At 47.6% G+C, this 17,171-nt stretch overlaps 1 protein-coding gene across 3 annotated transcripts in view; it reads right to left on the bottom strand.

Moving 5' to 3' along the window:
• Positions 1-6,079: 6,079 nt before the first annotated feature.
• LOC134298209 (uncharacterized) overlaps positions 6,080-17,171 on the bottom strand; it is a 75,488-nt gene continuing 64,396 nt past the window's right edge. For 2 of the 3 annotated variants that reach the window (XM_062977635.1, XM_062977633.1), the window contains 19 exons: positions 15,598-15,680; positions 15,339-15,396; positions 15,161-15,231; positions 14,973-15,003; positions 14,062-14,138; positions 13,907-13,979; positions 13,444-13,577; positions 13,169-13,319; positions 12,886-13,058; positions 12,646-12,771; positions 12,447-12,552; positions 12,178-12,315; positions 11,861-12,037; positions 11,590-11,736; positions 11,377-11,496; positions 11,178-11,286; positions 10,887-10,949; positions 10,578-10,772; positions 6,080-8,874 (listed from right to left, as the gene is read on the bottom strand). In XM_062977635.1, the coding sequence (XP_062833705.1) occupies positions 10,585-10,772; positions 10,887-10,949; positions 11,178-11,286; positions 11,377-11,496; positions 11,590-11,736; positions 11,861-12,037; positions 12,178-12,315; positions 12,447-12,552; positions 12,646-12,771; positions 12,886-13,058; positions 13,169-13,319; positions 13,444-13,577; positions 13,907-13,979; positions 14,062-14,138; positions 14,973-15,003; positions 15,161-15,231; positions 15,339-15,396; positions 15,598-15,680 (2,025 nt within the window). In that variant the 3' untranslated portion in view covers positions 6,080-8,874; positions 10,578-10,584. The remainder of the gene's footprint in view (positions 8,875-10,577; positions 10,773-10,886; positions 10,950-11,177; positions 11,287-11,376; positions 11,497-11,589; positions 11,737-11,860; positions 12,038-12,177; positions 12,316-12,446; positions 12,553-12,645; positions 12,772-12,885; positions 13,059-13,168; positions 13,320-13,443; positions 13,578-13,906; positions 13,980-14,061; positions 14,139-14,972; positions 15,004-15,160; positions 15,232-15,338; positions 15,397-15,597; positions 15,681-17,171) is intronic. The other variant, XM_062977634.1, reaches the window with a different exon arrangement.

The following is a 17,171-nucleotide window of genomic DNA, read 5'->3' as shown; positions in this document are numbered from 1 at the left end:
GAAACTGAAGGAGAAAATGTCATTTCACAGAGGAATTTTGCTTGGTTTTCAAAACTTAGGCTCCAATTTTATTGATTTTAACATTTTTTTTTAAAGATTTCACATTGAAAAAGCATGGAAATTCCTGAATGGCACAAACTTCTCCTCAGGACGGCTGAGGTGGAAAAGGAGAAGAGAAGACAATGGCGGATCTGGTTGTGGGAATACAAGTCGGAAGCCATGACTGGAAATTGAAGAATTGTCATCTCACAGAGGAATTTTGATTGGATTTCAAAACTTAGGCTCCAATTTTATTGATTTTTAACATTTTTTTTTAAAGATTTCACATTGAAAAAGCATGGAAACTCCTGAATGGCACAAACTTCTCCTCAGGACGGCTGAGGTGGAAAAGGAGAAGGGAAGACAATGGCGGACCTGGTTGTGAGAATACAAGTCGGAAGCCATGACTGGAAACTGAAGGAGAAAATGTCATTTCACAGAGGAATTTTGCTTGGTTTTCAAAACTTAGGCTCCAATTTTATTGATTTTAACATTTTTTTAAAAAAATTCACATTGAAAAAGCATGGAAGCTCCTGAATGGCACAAACTTCTCCTCAGGACGGCTGAGGTGGAAAAGGAGAAGGGAAGACAATGGAGAAGCTGGTTGTGGGAATACAAGTCGGAAGCCATGACTGGAAATCGAAGAGTGGACGGCTGTGGGGTCTGCCTCGGAGAAGAGCTCCTTGGAGCAGAAGGGGGTCGTGGCCCCACATCCCCCAAATGCCGGACACAAGGCCAGGAATGGCGTCTCCTGATTTCTCCACAGCAAAGTCGGAATCGGCGGCCATTTTGTGGCTGGATGAAGGCTCCAGTCTTAGACAAAGGACTTTGCTGACCAGAAGGTTAGAGCTGAATTATCTGATTTCTATCTGCATCCAGAGACATTGGCCCACACCGACAATGGACCGGGACCAAACTTCGCACAGAGATGCCGCATAACCAACTGAACATATCGTGTTTCCCCCAAAATAAGACAGTGTCTTATATTATTTTTTACTCCCAAAGATGCGCTAGGTCTTACTTTCAGGGGATGCCTTATTTTTCCATGAAGAAGAATTCATATTCATTGTTGAACAAAAAAAGCCCATTTATTCTATACTGTACAGTAGTTGTCATCACAAACCAACATAACTAAACCAGACAAACTGTGACTCCTGTCAAGAATTTCTTGTTACTACCATTATTTCCATATACAACTGGTATGTAAGCCTCTGGGGAGATGGAGGCGGGGTATAAAAATAAAATTATTATTATTATTATTATTATTATTATTATTATTATTGACACAACGACGTTGTATGACACAGCAAACAAGATAGACATGCTGGATTTCGTTTCACAAAACCACAAGTCAAACACTTCCCAAGTGTCTAGGACTGTGTGATGTATTTTCGGATGATGCGTGCAGATCCCAGCAGGGTGGCCTTTTGCAGTTGGCAGATCGTAATTTTGTCAATGTCTATTGTTTCCAAATGCCAGCTGAGATCTTTTGGCACGGCACCCAGTGTGCCCATCACCACCAGGACCACCTGCACTGGTTTCTGCCAAAGTCTTTGAAGTTCAATCTTGAGGTCCTGATAGCGGCTGAGTTTTTCCTGTTGTTTTTCGTCAATGCGACTGTCACCTGGGATGGCAACATCAATTATCCAAAGCTTTTTCTTTTCCACAACTGTGATGTCTGGTGTGTTGTGTTCCAGAACTTTGTCAGTCTGGATTCGGAAGTCCCACAGTATCTTTGCGTGCTCATTTTCCAATACTTTTGCAGGTTTGTGATCCCACCGGTTCTTTGCTGCTGGGAGGTGGTACTTGAGGCATAAGTTCCAATGAATCATTTGGGCCACATAGTTGTGCCTCTGTTTGTAGTCAGTCTGTGCAATTTTCTTACAGCAGCTGAGGATATGATCAATGGTTTCGTCAGTTTCCTTGCACAGTCTGCATTTTGGGTCATCATCTGACCCAATAATAATAATAATAATAATAATAATTATTATTATTATTATTATTATTATTATTATTATTATTGAAGGGGGAACGGCTGTGGGGTCTGCCTCAGAGAAGAGCTGCCTGGAGCAGAAGGGGGCCAAGGCCAGCAATGACACTGGAATCTCCAGATTTCTCCACAGCAAAGTCGGAATCGGCGGCCATTTTGTGGTTGGATGAAGGCTCCAGTCTTAGACAAAGGACTTCGCTGGTCAGAAGGTTAGAGCTAAATTATCTTGATTTCTATCTGCATCCAGAGACACTGGCCCACACCGACAATGGACCGGGACCAAACTTCGCACAGAGAAGCTGCATGACCAACTGAACATACTGCAGGGGTTTGTGGGAATGGGCCTTGATTTTGGGAGTTGTAGTTCGCCTGCATACAAAGAGCATTGAACCCAGCCAACGACGGATCTGGACCAAACTTGGCACAAAGAGTCAACATAGCCTGCTGTGGATACTGACAGATATTTTGGGACAATTGCCCCAGGACTCTGGAAGTTGTAGTACTTCACCCCCATCCAGAGAGCACTGCAGCCAGGCGATGACCAGCCAACGACAGATCTGGACCACACTTGGTACACAGACCCAAAATGGCCAACTTCGAATACTGTCAGGGTTTGGGGAGGATTGACCCACAATTCTGGGAATTGTAGTTCACCCACTTCAAACTGAGAATACCTAACAATCAAAGACAAATACAGTAGAGTCTCACTTATCCAAGACTCGCTTATCCAAGGTGCTGGATTATCCAAGGCATTTTTGTAGTCAATGTTTTCAATATATCATGATATTTTGGTACTAAATTTGTAAATACAGTAATTACAACATAACATTACTGCAGGTTCTAACCCCGGGAGCAGCATGAGCGGCCGCTGTTAGCTCCAGCTCCTGCCAACCTAGCAGTTCGAAAACATGCCAATGTGAGTAGATCAATAGGTACCGCTCCGGCGGCAAGGTAACGGTGCCCAAGCAGTCATGCCGGCCACATGACCTTGGAGGTGTCTACAGACAATGCTGGTTCTTCGGCTTAGAAATGGAGATGAGCACCAACCCCCAGAGTTGGTAATGACTGGACTTAACATTACCTTTACCTAGTCAATGTTTATGTAGTCAGTGTTTTCAATACATTGCAATATTTTGGTGCTAAATTCGTAAATACAGTAATTACTACATAATGTTACCGTGTATTGAGCTACTTTTTCTGTCAAATTTGTTGTATAACATAATGTTTTGGTGCTTAATTTGTAAAATCATAAGCTAATTTGATGTTTAATAGGCTTTTCCTTAATCCCTCCTTATTATCCAACATATTCGCTTATCCAATGTTCTGCCGGCCCATTTATGTTGGATAAGTGAGACTCTACTGTAATGCCTTTTTCAAATAACCCGCGCATTGCCAGGTTCCCACGCTAGTCTTACGTAAATGGTGAGCTAATTTTTGCAGACCTTTCTGTGACTGTGATTTTTTTTTCAGATGTAAAGAACGTTGGCTTTGGTTCTCCCCTTGGATTTTTTTGGGGGGCAGTGTCCTCTTTCCCCTTTTGGGGCGATTGGTGAGACCGATGCCATGCAGCATCCAGCAAGGAGAAAGGAGAGGGGAAGGCAATGTTACAGTTATTGCTGAACTGTGTAATGTTTATTCTTAAGCTGTGTCATGTTAGCCTTATGTTGTTTACTAGGCTTGATCGATCCACAAAAAATTTGATTCTAAACTCGTTGCAAAAGTAGAGGGGGGCAGCGTTTCGTTTTTGAAGGTATTTCCGAATTTTGCCCCCAAAATTTTTTGAAATTAACGAAAATTCGTTATTTTCTAAATTAATTCGTTAATGGCGGACGCGCATGCGCAATTCCCAAAAACAGCACAGAGGGAGAGGACTTTACAGGACTCTCCCGCCCTCATTTTTTGAGTGATCTTCTTCAAACTTGGTACAGTGGTAGACCACATTTAACACTGATAGCTCACCAAAATTTGGAACGTTTCCCTTATCCTCTGATTTTTGGCGAATTTTCATAGCTTTTATAATAAACCATTTTTTAATAATTGCAGAAATCTGTTCCTGGTTTGAAAGTCTTATTTCCTGTTAAATTGGGTTGTCTTTACTGTGAAAGTCATTGTTCTACTTCAGAAACTTTGTTTTTGTGGCTGAAACTTTGTTAAATTGGTGTGTGTGTGATATATACTGTGTATATATATATATATAGTCCCTGCATATGTGTGTGTGTGTGTGTGTGTGTGTGTGTGTGTGTGTGTGTGTATAGGTAAAGGTAAAGGTATCCCTTGACGTTAAGTTCAGTCATGTCTGACTCTGGGGGTTGGTGCTCATCTCCATTTCTAAGCCCAAGAGCCAGTGTTGTCCATAGACACCTCCAAGGTCATGTGGCCGGCATGACTACATGGAGTGCCATTACCTTCCCGCCAGAGCGGTACCTATTGATCTACTCACATTGGCATGTTTTCAAGCTGCTAGGTTGGCAGAAGCTGGAGCTAACAGCGGGCACTCACTCTGCTCCCGGGATTTGAACCTGAGACCTTTCGGTCTGCAAGTTCAGCAGCTCAGTGCTTTAACACACTTCGCCATCGGGGCTCATGTATATATAATATACATACACATACACACAATGTGGAGAATATGTGGAAAGGTAGATAGATAGATAAGTTGGGAGCCACAGCGAAGGCACCTTCCTGGGAGCAAGGTCTAATAATAATAATAATAATAATAATAATAATAATAATAATAATAATAATAAATGCCTTACAATATCCAAGATGGCTCACTGCTACAGAATCTTGGGAGGTTTAGTTTGATATGGTACCATTATTGGCAGAGAAAGCTAAGCTGTAGGAGTTGAAATCCAATCATTTATCCTCCCTATAGAATCAATTTTATATGCATTTTTAGCTACAGAAAAGCTAAAATCAGGACAGTAAAAGAACAACACCCAGAAAATGGGAATTCCAGACAGGAAACAATCAGGGCCAGCAAATACCTCCCAACAAAGGATTCCCCCAGGTAGGAAGCAGCCAGGCTTTGAAGCTGCAAGGCTATTCAATGCTAATCAAGGTGACCAATTGCAACATTCACACTTGCCTCCCACAGACAAGAGTTCTTTCTCCCACCCTGGACCTTCCACAGATATATAAACCCCACTTGCCTAGCTTCGCACAGACGTCAAAACCTCACCGCCGGGCCCCTCTCTGTCTCTCTCGGTCTCTCCATTCCCGGCTCCATCCGCCACCTTCCCGCCTCACAGAGAGACACCAGGCCTGAGCTGAGGCGAGGCGGCGGCGGCGGCGGCCATTTCCCCCCTCCGTCTTCCTCCTCCTCCTCGGCCTCCTTCCCCCTCGCCCCCTCCCATTGGCTGAGCCCGTGACGCCCCTTTTGCTGAGGGGCAAAAGGAAAGGGCCTGAATGGTGGGAGTTTGGGTGATTTGCAAAAGCTTTTTTTTCCTAACGAAAAAAACGACGACATAACGAAAAACGGCCTCTCGCGATTCGAAACCGCGATATCCAGACGTGTGGACAACCAATGCAATATATTGCTTCAAAACAAACGAAAATAACGAATTAATAACGGGTAACGGGGGAAACGAATTATTTGAGCAAGCCTATGCCCAATGTGTGTGTGGATATATAAAATGATATTTAGAGAGGACAAACCAGGAAAGCTGCTTGCTGTTCCATCATTCATAAACAGATATATATATACCTATACGCAAATGATGAAATTGCATGCGGCTTTCCCAGCTTTCTCTCAGTTCCATCTGCTTCCAATGTGACCCGGGATCAATCGATTAATTCCCTATCCAGCAAATCCCGGCTCGCTTGCCAAGACATTGCCTTGTCCTTCTATTTGGGACCAAAAAAAGAGAGAGATAATTCACCCTGAGTATGGCTATGTTCCAAGGGACAAATATTTCTATTCTGCCCATCGTAACAAGTCAGAATAACGTGGAGGATGTCATTCATTATGATAGGGTTCGCTATTCCCCCCAGTTTTGCATTTCCATAAGGAATGTTTCCCCCAGAAAAACATTTATAAACACACACAAAGAGTTTTTCTTAAAAAATGCAGATTTTATTTACACAGCATGCCATCACAGTCACAAAATGATCTTAACATGACACAGTGTAATGACACAAATATTTGCATAAACCAAACACTAGCATTTTCATTTCCTCTTAGGCCTCGCCTATGCTGTCAATTTAATGCAGTTCAAACTGTATTATATGGTTAGTGTAGATTCATATAACTGCGTTAGATTGCATTATATGAGCCAACACTCACCATATAATACAGTTTGAACTGCATTATATGGCAGACTAGGTGGGACCTGAGTTACATGTTCTGATAATTTGGGTTTCTCTCCTCCTCCCCAAAGGAATCCAAGGAAAGCACCAAATTAAAAATAAAGCAGTACATTTATTCTATTAAATACTACAACATTATACGATACAATCATAGAAGGTAAACTACAAAAAACAGAGCATAAGGGATACTCTCATCGTTCGGTTCAAGGGCAGTTCTTCTCCAACGCTGAGCTGAAAGTCCTAGGATTTGCAGTGGAGGGAGGAGGGCCTTGGGAACCCTCCGCCAGAGAAGCCTGGGCCTTCCCCCACTGTAAGCCCAGGACTATATTTGCACCAACTACATTCCCTTCCACACTGCCCCTTACCCCAGGATCTGATCCCAGATTATTTGGCAGTGTAGACTCAAATAATCCAGTTTAAAGCAGATAATCTGGGATCAGATCCTGTGAAATAGGACAGTGTCGATCTCCCCTACACTTTAGTACTATCATCTTCTCTACCTTCTTCTTCTTAGGCCTTGTCTAAACTGCCATATAATCCATTTTGAAATACAGTTAATATGCGTTCTGAAGCAGGATTATATGGCAGTTTAGATGGGGCCGACAGCCTTATCTACACTGTCATTTCATGCAGTTTGAACTGTATAATATATTCAGGTTGGATCTATACTGCCCTATATATCCAAGGATCTGATCCCAGACTATCTGTTTTTCCCAGACTCATAATAAGCAGACAATCTGGGATCAGGTCCTGGGATAGAAGGCAGTATAAACCCAGCCTCATACGCAGTTCAACCTGCATGAAAGGGTCAGTGTTGATGGGGCCTGAGTTTGGGTCTCCCTCCCCAAAGGAATTCATGGAAAATGCTAAATTAAAAGGAAAAGGTTATATTTATTCTAATAACACATTAAATAATATGGAAAATGCTAAATTAAAAGGAAAAGGCTATATTTATTCTAATTACACATTAAATAATATGGAAAATGCTAAATTAAAAATAAAGTATTACATTTATTCTAATTCTACATTAAATAATATAATGATATAATTTTAAATTACAATAAACCGAGAGTGGGGGGTTTCTTTCACTGAGCTGCTCAAGGGTGGCTCTTCCCCTCCGGCGCTGGGCTGTGAGTCCTGGGGTTTGCAGAGGAGGGAGGAGGGCCTTGGGAACCCTCCGCTGCAAGAGAGGCCTGGGCCTCCCTCCCTCCACGGCCAGCCCTGGATTCACAGGAGGCAGCCCTAGAAGCCAAAGGGGAAGAGCGGCGCTTTCACAGGGGAGTGGAATCCTCTCCCACACAAGACAATAATAAATATATTAAAAACATACACATTTTAAAAACAGCACATACACATTTTTAAAAAAGTACATACACATTTTAAAATTTAACAATAAAACAAATAAAGAAGTCCTGTCTTCTGTCTTCTTCCTGCAGGCGCCAGTCAGGGTCCATGGATGTTACGTGTCCCTCGATGGTCACGGTCCCTCGAAGGTCAGGGCCCGGCACCCTTGTTGTTACGTCCCTCGATGACCAGGGTCCTTTGATGTCAACTGTCCCTCGGTGGTCAAGGTCCCTCGAAGGTCAGGGCCCGGGTCCCTTGATGGCATGTCCCTCGATGACCAGGGTCCTTTGATGGTGTGTCCCTCGGTGTTCCCACGAAGGTCACTGTCCCTTTCTTCATCCATCTGGAGTGGCCCTGCAAGAAGCGCAGAGTGGTGTCAATAGAGTCCGCCACCCCTCCTCCTCCTCCTTATTGGCTCCCAGCAGCCAGGCCTCCTTCCGGGTGAATCCAGGTGAGCAGAGAGGCGGGGGGGGGGGGGGCAAGGGGAACCCAAGGGGGATCTCAGCCCATCGGGAGACACAGCACCATGGATGGAGAAATGGCCACCTTTCCCCAAATGGAGCTGAGCCTCCCGAGATGCCTGGACAGATGGAGGGGCTGAGACCCCCTGCCCCTCCCCTTGACCCTTTGGATGGGGTGGGGACAGAGGAGGGGGCAATGGGGTTGTTTGGGGGGGAAGGAGGAGGGAGGGGAGGAGGGGCGGCACATCTGGGTGGGCAAGAGGGAGGGAGAAGCGCCCTTGGTGGGATGCCACCTTGGAGAAGGGAGGGAGGGAGGGGGCGGTGGTGGCATCCCAGGCCGAGAGGGAGGGGTCAGGGAGGGGGCGTAGGTCAAAGGAGGCAGGGGCCCAGCCCAGGTGGAAGAGGAAGGCCCAGGGTGCAGGTGGTGGCCCCTCCCCTCCAGGCCCCCAAATCCCACACAGAAAAGAACAGAACAGAGCACAGCAGAGGGGCCTAGGTGGTCTTCCTTCTCTGCTCTGCTCTGCTCTGCTCTGCTCTGCTCCCAAGGGCCCCAGGGTGACAATGGGGCCCAGAATGGGAGCGGGGCTTCTCTGTGTGTGTGTGTGTGGGGGGGGCAGGGCTTCCCTGGGCCAGGGCTGGGCAGACTCCCACCTCCTGAACGCTACTTCCCTTTGGTGATGCGGCACAGCTGGAGCGGAGGTGTTCCGGGCGGGCGCTCGTGGGATCGTGGTGTTCCTGCAAAAGGGAGAGAAAGCAGGGCTTGGGTCTCCTTCTACTGGTGCCTCTCTTTGGGCCTCAGCTGAAGGAGACCCCAAGGCGCACCTCCCTTGGCTCCCCTGCTCCCCTCTCTTCTCTTCTCCCCTCTCTTCTCTTCTCTCCTCTCTGCCCTAAGAGTCTCCGCTGCCTGTGTTTCCGTGTGCGCTTGGAGTCTCTACACTCCAGGCAGATCAGACCTAATACTGTTGACTGAGCTCCTTTCTTCCTTTCCTTTCCTTTCCTTTCCTCTCCTTTCTTCCTTTCCTTCCTTCCTTTCCTTCGTTTCTTCCGTTCCTTCTTTTCTTCCTTTCCTTTCCTTCCTTCCTTCCTTTCCTTTCCTTTCCTTTCCTTTCCTTTCCTTTCCTTTCCTTTCCTTTCCTTTCCTTTCCTTTCCTTCTTTTCTTTCCTTTCCTTTCCTTTCTTCCTTTCCTCCCTTCCTTTCCTTCTTTTCTTTCTTTCCTTTCCTTCCTTTCCTTCCTTCCTTCCTTCCTTCCTTTCCTTTCCTTCTTTTCTTTCTTTTCTTTTCTTTCCTTTCCTTCTTTCCTTCATTCTTTTTTTCTTTCTTTCCTTCCTTCTTTCCTTCTTTCTTTCTTTCTTCCTTTCTTCCTTTCCTTCCTTCCTTCCTCCTTTCCTTCTTTCTTTTTCTTCCTTCCTTCCTTCCTTCCTTCCTTCCTTCCTTCCTTCCTTTCCTTCATTCTTTTTTCTTTCTTTCCTTCTTTTTTCTTCTTTTTTTCCTTCCTTCTTTCCTTCCTTCCTTCTTTCTTTTCTTTCTTTCCTTTCTTTCTTTCTTTCTTTCTTTCTTTCCTCCTTTCCTTCTTTCTCTTTCTTTCTTTCTTTCTTTCTTTCTTTCTTTCTTGCTTTCTTTCTTCCTTTCTTTCTTTCCTTCATTCTTTTTTCTTTCTTTCCTTCTTCTTTTCTTCTTTTTTCCTTCCTTCTTTCCTTCCTTCTTTCTTTCCTTTTCTTTCCTTCGTTCTTTTTTCTTTCCTTCCTTCTTTTTTTCTTCTTTTTTCTTCCTTCTTTCCTTCCTTCTTTCTTTCCTTTTCTTTCTTTCTTTCTTTCCTCCTTTCCTTCCTCCTTTCCTTCTTTCTCTTCCTTCCTTCCTTCCTTTCCTTCATTCTTTTTTCTTTCTTTCTTTCTTCCTTTCTTTCCTTCATTCTTTTTTCTTTCCTTCCTTCTTTCTTCCTTCCTTCCTTCCTTCCTTCTTTCCTTCCTTCTTTCTTTCCTTTTCTTTCTTTCCTCCTTTCCTTCCTTCCTCCTTTCCTTCTTTCTCTTCCTTTCTTCCTTCCTTCCTTCCTTCCTTCCTTCCTTCCTTCCTTCCTTCCTTCCTTCCTTTCCTTCTTGCTTTCTTTCTTTCTTTCCTTTCCTTCCTTCCATCCTTCCTTCCTTCCTCCCTTCCTTCCTCCCTCCCTTCCTTCCATCAGTCCCACTAACCCTCCCTCCTTCCCTTTCTCCCTCCTTCCTTCCTTCTCTCTTTTTTTCCACCCTCCCTCCCTCTCCCCATTTCCTCCCTCACTCCCTCCTTCCTTTCTCCATCCTCCCTTCCTTCTCTCCCTCTATTCCTCCTACAACCCTTCTTACCTCCTCCCTCCCTTCCCCATTGCTTCCTCTTTTCCCTCCTTCCTCCATTTCCTCTTCCCCCTCCCTTCCTCCCTCCTCCTTCTTTTCCTCCCTCCCTCTCTTACCAGTCCATCAGGCGGGTGGCCTCTTGGCGTACTCTGGGGGGTACCTCTCCCGCCTGCAGGGAGCCGCCAAGCGCCGAAGAGCAGCCCGCAGCCCGTGTCGGTGGTGTAGGGCAGTGACCCTGGCAAGGATGGTCTTAGTCTCCCTGCCAACTCGCCTGACTTCAGGGTCACGGTCTTCAAGGAGGTTGATCAGCCCTGGAAGGAAGAGAGGAAAGGAGGAGGAAAGGCAGGTTAGCAGGTGAGGGGTGGCCCATGGACCCCCCGGGAGGCTCTCTCCCCAAGGCCCAGTGCCTCTCAGGCCCCACTTACAGGCGTGGTAGGTGTAGAGGTTCCTGTCGGCACACATCTTGTAGTTCTTGTGCAGAATGTGGCCTGGAGAGAAGAGAGGGACCACTTCCATGAGCAAAGACCCCCACACTAGACCCAAGGAAGGGGAAGACCCAGAGGGCCCAGGGGGAGGAAGGGGAACCTGAACTTTGTTCTCCCCAAAGAGGCTCAGGATCCCCAGAAGGGGGGAAGAGGCCCCTCCTGCTGCCCCAAAGGCGGATCTGGAGGCCAGGAGTGGGCACAAAGGGGGCCAAGACCCTCCCAGTTCCTTACCGACTAACATGGCTGCCACCTTTCTAGCCGATGGACGTTGGCTTTTAAAGATACGGAGGCAGCCATACACCTGTTCCTCCAACTCTTTCCTGGGGCGGCAATGATGGATCTAGAGAAGAGACAGGGGTCAAAAAGGGGGCTCCTTCTGCCCACCGGGCATAAGGACCCTTGACTCCCATGCCTCAGGGTGGGCACTCACCAGGCGCTTGGAGATCTTATGCAGCAGCTCCTGCAAGCTGAAGGTGTCCTCCGCCAGAACGCTGTCCTTCAGGTGCCAATTCAGGACGTCCGCCGCCTCCCTGAGGGTCTCCCTCGCAGTCTGCAAAGAAAAGAAGAAAGCTGAGTCAGTTCCACTTTCCTTCCTACCTTCCCTCCCTCCTGAGCCCCAGCACTGGGCCTCCCTCCCGCCTACCTTGGCCACCTCCTCATCCTCATCCTCCACATGCATCAGCACCACCAGGAGGTCACTGATGGTTTGACGCTCCTGAAGAGGATGTCCCGGGCGCCAGATGAAATGCCGGAAGCATTCGAGGGCTGCCGTTCGGATGTTGGCCGCCTCCTAAAAGGGAGAAGGAAAAGGAGACCCTATACTCCCTGTTTCTTCGCATGAAGCCCCTTCTCAGGGCTTGGGGAGAGGGGGGAGCCAGCGCCCTCCCCAAAAAGGCCCAGGGGTTAAGACTCACATGGTGGAAGAGGCGGCGGCATGTGGCAGTTAGGTGAACCTTCGCAAGGGCCTGGTCTTCAATATGCAGCAGGGGCTCCAGCTGGCCAGCCAGGTTCAGGAACTCCATGGCGATGTTAGTGTGCGGTGATTGCATTCCGCCGATGATGCCGTCTAGGAGTTCCTGAAGGCCCATGGTCTGAAAAGAGAGAGAAAGGAGGATACATTCAATGCAGAGAACTCCCGACCATAGGCCTTCCCCCTTGTTTGGGGAAGGTCCTTCCTATGATCACAAGAGCCTCTCTCTGGTGCGTAGAGCCTGGGCTCTGCCTGGCTTACCTCCCAGTATGTCTCGCAGAGCAGGAGAAGGCCCTGCCTGCTCTGATGTTGGACGGCCAGGCTGTGATGTTGAAGCCAGGCCGTCAGCAGTGCCCAGGTCTTCTCCGAGGAGTGTGGGCGCTGGCCGATCTTCAGCAGCTGAAAGACAAGAAGAGAAGCATGAAGGGCTGGAGCTAGGAAGGGAAGCACTGCCTCTCCTCTCCTTGTCTCCCCAGCCTTGCCCTAAGGCCCCTTCCAACCCATAACCCTGGCTGAACAACCCTTCTCACCTGGACGTAGAAGGCCACCACGCCGGCCGAATGCTCCAGCGGCGCTTCTTTCTCCCAGATGGAATGCAGGTGCTGGACTAGGGAGGAGGAGGACTTGAGGAGGCTCCTGGAAGACAAGAAAGACCCCTGTGAGGGAACCCAGCCAGAGAGAACAAGCTGGGCTTCCTCCCTGAACCTCCATCAGCCCTTAGCTCCTTACCGCAACTGGAGGGCTATCCCCTCAGGGCAGATGCTTGGGTCGTCTTCTAGCATCCACTCGGAGGTCCTGTTGAAGGACTTCGGTGACACCCTCTTCACTAGCACGATGATGATATTCGCCAGTTCTCTGAAAAAGAAAGAAAGAAAAAGGCTTACTTACTAGTGAAGGGTCTGAGTCCCCCTTCAGCCCCCCAAAAGGGCTGGGAGTCCCGCAGACCCTTCCTCCCCACCCTCTCCTTACTCTGGAGGAACGTAGCTGTTGCTCCGGTTCCTGCTGGGTGCCTCCAACCCAGGCCTTGTGACCTCGATGAAGTTGGTCACCAAGGCGAGCAGAAGCTCCAGGAACCACCCCTCCAGGCGCGTGCTGTCCCTGATGTGTCTGACGATCCCGCCGATGGCCCGCGTCGCTCTTGCCTGTGGAGAGAAAGAAGGAGGCTCAAATGCAAGGAAAGGTCAAGAAAGAGGGGGCCCCGTTCTCCTTCCCCAGCCCCCTAAAAACAGGGTGCAGGTGGGGAGGTCCTTACCGTGACCGCATCAAAAGTAGGGCTGCCCTGTTCCTCGCCCTCCTGGGCCAGCCAAGGTCCCTCCTTTACCTTGGCCAGGAACAGGTCCAGCGCCGCTTCCAGGCAACAATATGGTGAATTGAGTACGGCGCTTACTAATTCACCACATGCCCTGTGAATGAAGAAAGGGAAGAGGGAGCCAAGGTCAGGGTCAGCCTTGGCTCCAACCCTATGGGGAGACCACTCAGGGCCCCCTGGGAATAGGGGAGTGGCACCCCCAGGCCCAGCTCCCTTACCTCCCGCCGGACTCCAGAAAGTGGTCCGTGGCCATCTTTAGATGTTTTCGGGCCACGTAATCCACTGCCTGCGTGACCTCTGCAGAGGAGGAACTGCAGACCAGCAGGCAAAGATGGTGTAGGTGTTGTTTTGCCTGTGAAGAAAAAAGAAGAAGAGAAACAATGGCACCTGGCAGCCATGGAAAGGCTCCTGGGCCAAAAGTGCAGGGAGAGCAGTGGCAGGTGAATGCGTGTGTGATGCTTGCTGGAAGGAACTGGGCATTGGGGTCCCTACATACCTTTCCAGTGGCCAAAGAGACCACTGGGGAATGGCAGGAGTTGAGAAGAGCAGCCTACCTGAAGGCTGGACATCTCTCGACAAACCTGCCATCTAGAAGGTCGATGGGGCATCCTGAGAAAGGCGTTGGGCGATGCCTCCTTGGTGGTGGCTGCAGGCCTCGCCAGGAGGAACTCTAAGCTTTACCTGTTCTGGGTCCAGGGAGGACCATCTCCTCGGGTGCAGGGCAGGATCTTCATCTTCGCCGGGTCCTACGGAGCTGGAAGAGAGGCACAAGAGGTGAGACCTGGTAAGACAAGAAGGGGGGCAATGGTCACCCCTCCTGGTGAAGGGCAACGCACCTGCTTGTACTGGGGAGAGGGTCCCACACCTCATCCTCCAGGCTGGGGATGTCAGCCAGCGTTGCCGCTTCGGAGTCCTGTAAAAGACAAGGGAGAAGAGGAGTGAAATTGGGGCTGCCCCCTTCCCTCATGGGTGTGGGGCCAAAAGGGAAGGAATGGGAAGACAGCCCAGGGGAGGAAGACTAGAGTAGGAGTTGGGAATCACCCTGGACCACTCAAGTCTAGATGTAGTCAGATAGATGATAGGACTAGATTGAGGGAATCCTTTCCCTGTTTCCAAAGCATGCCCAGATAGGCTCTACTGTGTTTCCCCTCTTTCTATCCTGTTTACCTCACATCCCTTACTTTGATGTTAGTAGAAATGTGAATCTTCAGGGACACTAACTTCTCATTGGTTCAGAATGTTTTATGGCCCCAATAAACTGGACCATGAGTTCGGAACCATTTTGGTTCAGTTTCTTCTCTCTTTGTTCTTCAAGCTAATAGCAGCATCTTGCTGTCCCTCTAGGCAAGATGTGACTATCTAGATGTTTGTTATTTTTCCTTTCTTATTTTTCCTTAGAAACTAGTCTAGAAAGCTAGACAGCTCCCAAACCTTTCTATCTACAATGGAATTCTTTTTACCTGAATAAATGTTTTTTGAACTTTTACTGAGCCTCTGCAATCGATAGCCATCCTAACAGAAAAAGGCTTCTCTTTGCTCACCGCGTGTAAGTATCTGCTGTTTTTGAAAGTCTGCTTTTGCTACTCTGCTACACTTTTGGTGGAATCTCCCCCAGAGAGGGATAAATTGAGTCTAACGGCTCAGAGATTACCACAATAAAAGGTGTGGTGGGGAGAGGAAAAGAGGTGTGGGGATGGAGAGGAAGCAGCCCCCCCCCCCGTTTTGATCACCCTCTTCCCTCTCTTACCGTCGATGTCTTCAGAGGGGGCTCATGGACACTGCAAGGAGAGAGACAAGAAAGCAAGGTCAGAAGAAGTTCTCTCCTATCTCTCAGGTGGAGCCCACCAAATCCCCTGGAATAGGGCTGCATGCGAGGCCCCCTTGGCCTCACTTGGGGGGTAGAGGGGACCTCCGCCTGCCATGGGAAGGACCTACCTCTCTGTATCGAGGGCCCGGGCCGCCCCCTCCTCCAGGACCTCCGAAGGGATCCCAACTTCCTTTGAACCCTGTTGAGGAGAAAGAAGAGAGAAGTGGATGCTCTGAGCAAGAACCCATCTCCCGAAGGAAGGAGAAAGGCAAGCTCTTCCCTTTCCAGCCCCCTTCTTTCACTCACCAACTCTATGGGTTGTTTGTCCTTTGGTGAAGTCAGGATTTGCTCCGAGAGGAAGCTGCTAGAAGGACAAGGGAAAGAAGAAGAGTTTGAGATCCCTGGCCGCCTTCTCCCTTCCATTCCCAAGGCCAGCCCCATCCCAAGGCCCTTGCCAGCCCCTGGGAAGAAGGCGGCGTCCTGGGATGCCCCCCTCCAGATCTCTGGGCCCCAAAAACCCCAACCCCCAGCCTGGCCTTCCCCCCAAAACATGAATAGGAGGTACCTCTCTGCACTCTCTGAGGTCTGGTTCTTACGCTCCGCCTGAAGGCTGCTAGCCTCCCAGGGGAGCTTCTCTCTCCCCAGAAACTGCAAAGAAAGAAAGGGAAACTCAAGGTTCCACCAAAGAAGGGCTTCTCTGCGTCAATCTCCCTCTTTCCACCCCCCTCTGTTTCTAAGAACTGGAATCCCCAGTAAAGTTTGGACTGTCACCCCCAGCATTCTTCCCCATTGACTACACTGCCAGAGGCTGCTAGGATTTGTCAACAGCCTTCTTGAATTGCTTTGCTCAGAACTGGACACAGGGTTATTCCAAGTGAAGAAGTCTGAGCAAAGCAAAGCAAAGTGAGACTACAGTAGAGTCTCATTTATCCAATGTTCTGGATTATCCAACGCATTTTTGTAGTCAATGTTTTCAATACATCGTGATATTTTGGTGCTAAATTCGTAAATACAGTAATTACTACATAGCATTACTGCATATTGAACTACTTTTTCTGTCAAATTTGTTGTATAACATGATGTTTTGGTGCTTAATTTGTAAAATCATAACCTAATTTGATGTTTAAAAGGCTTTTCCTTAACCCCTCCTTATTATCCAATATATTTGTTTATCCAACGTTCTGCCAGCCCGTTTATGTTGGATAAGTGAGACTCTACTGTATTATTTATTTATTTATTTATTTGCTACATTTATATGCCGCCCTTCTCACCCCGAAGGGGACTCAGAGCGGCTTACAAATTAAATTTACATACAATATTATATTATTAACATAGTACAATACTGGCAATAAATTACTATATTGTACTCTATCTATATATTGTAATATTATTAGTAATATTACATGTAAAATATAATATATAATTAATATTATTATATTGTATTATTAGTATTATATCGTATTACAATATAATATTATGAATATTATATGTATATACAATATGTTATAATTATTATATATTATTGTAAATTATATTGTGTGTGTGTGTGTGTGTATATATATATATATATATATAGGAGCCCCGGTGGCAGAGTGTGTAAAAGCACTGAGCTGGAGACCGAAAGGTCCCAGGTTCAAGCCCCGGGAGCGGCGTGAGCGGCCGCTGTTAGCTCCAGCTCCTGCCAACCTAGCAGTTCGAAAACATGCCTATGTGAGTAGATCAATAGGTACCGCTCCCGCGGGAAGGTAACGGTGCTCCATGCAGTCATGCCGGCCACATGACCCTGGAGGTGTCTATTGACAACGCCGGCTCTTCGCCTTAGAAATAGAGATGAGCACCAACCCCCAGAGTCAGACATGACTGGACTTAACGTCAGGGGAAAACCTTTACCTTTACTCTCTCTCTCTCTCTCTCTCTCTCTCTCTCTCTATATATATATATATATATATATATATATATATATATATATCTAGCATAGCATGTTAGGACTAGGACTTCCCTCCATCTCAACACTATGCTTCTATTGATGCAACCTAGAATCGCATGGGCTTTTTAAGCTGCTGCATCACACCCTTGACTCGTGTTCAGTTTGCGGTCTATTAAAACTCCTAAGTCCTTTTCACATGGATTCCATCATCC

The sequence above is a fragment of the Anolis carolinensis genome, chromosome 4, assembly GCF_035594765.1.
Source record: "Anolis carolinensis isolate JA03-04 chromosome 4, rAnoCar3.1.pri, whole genome shotgun sequence".
NCBI classification, from domain to species: domain Eukaryota; kingdom Metazoa; phylum Chordata; class Lepidosauria; order Squamata; family Dactyloidae; genus Anolis; species Anolis carolinensis.
This window is presented reverse-complemented; position numbering and strand designations above follow the sequence as displayed.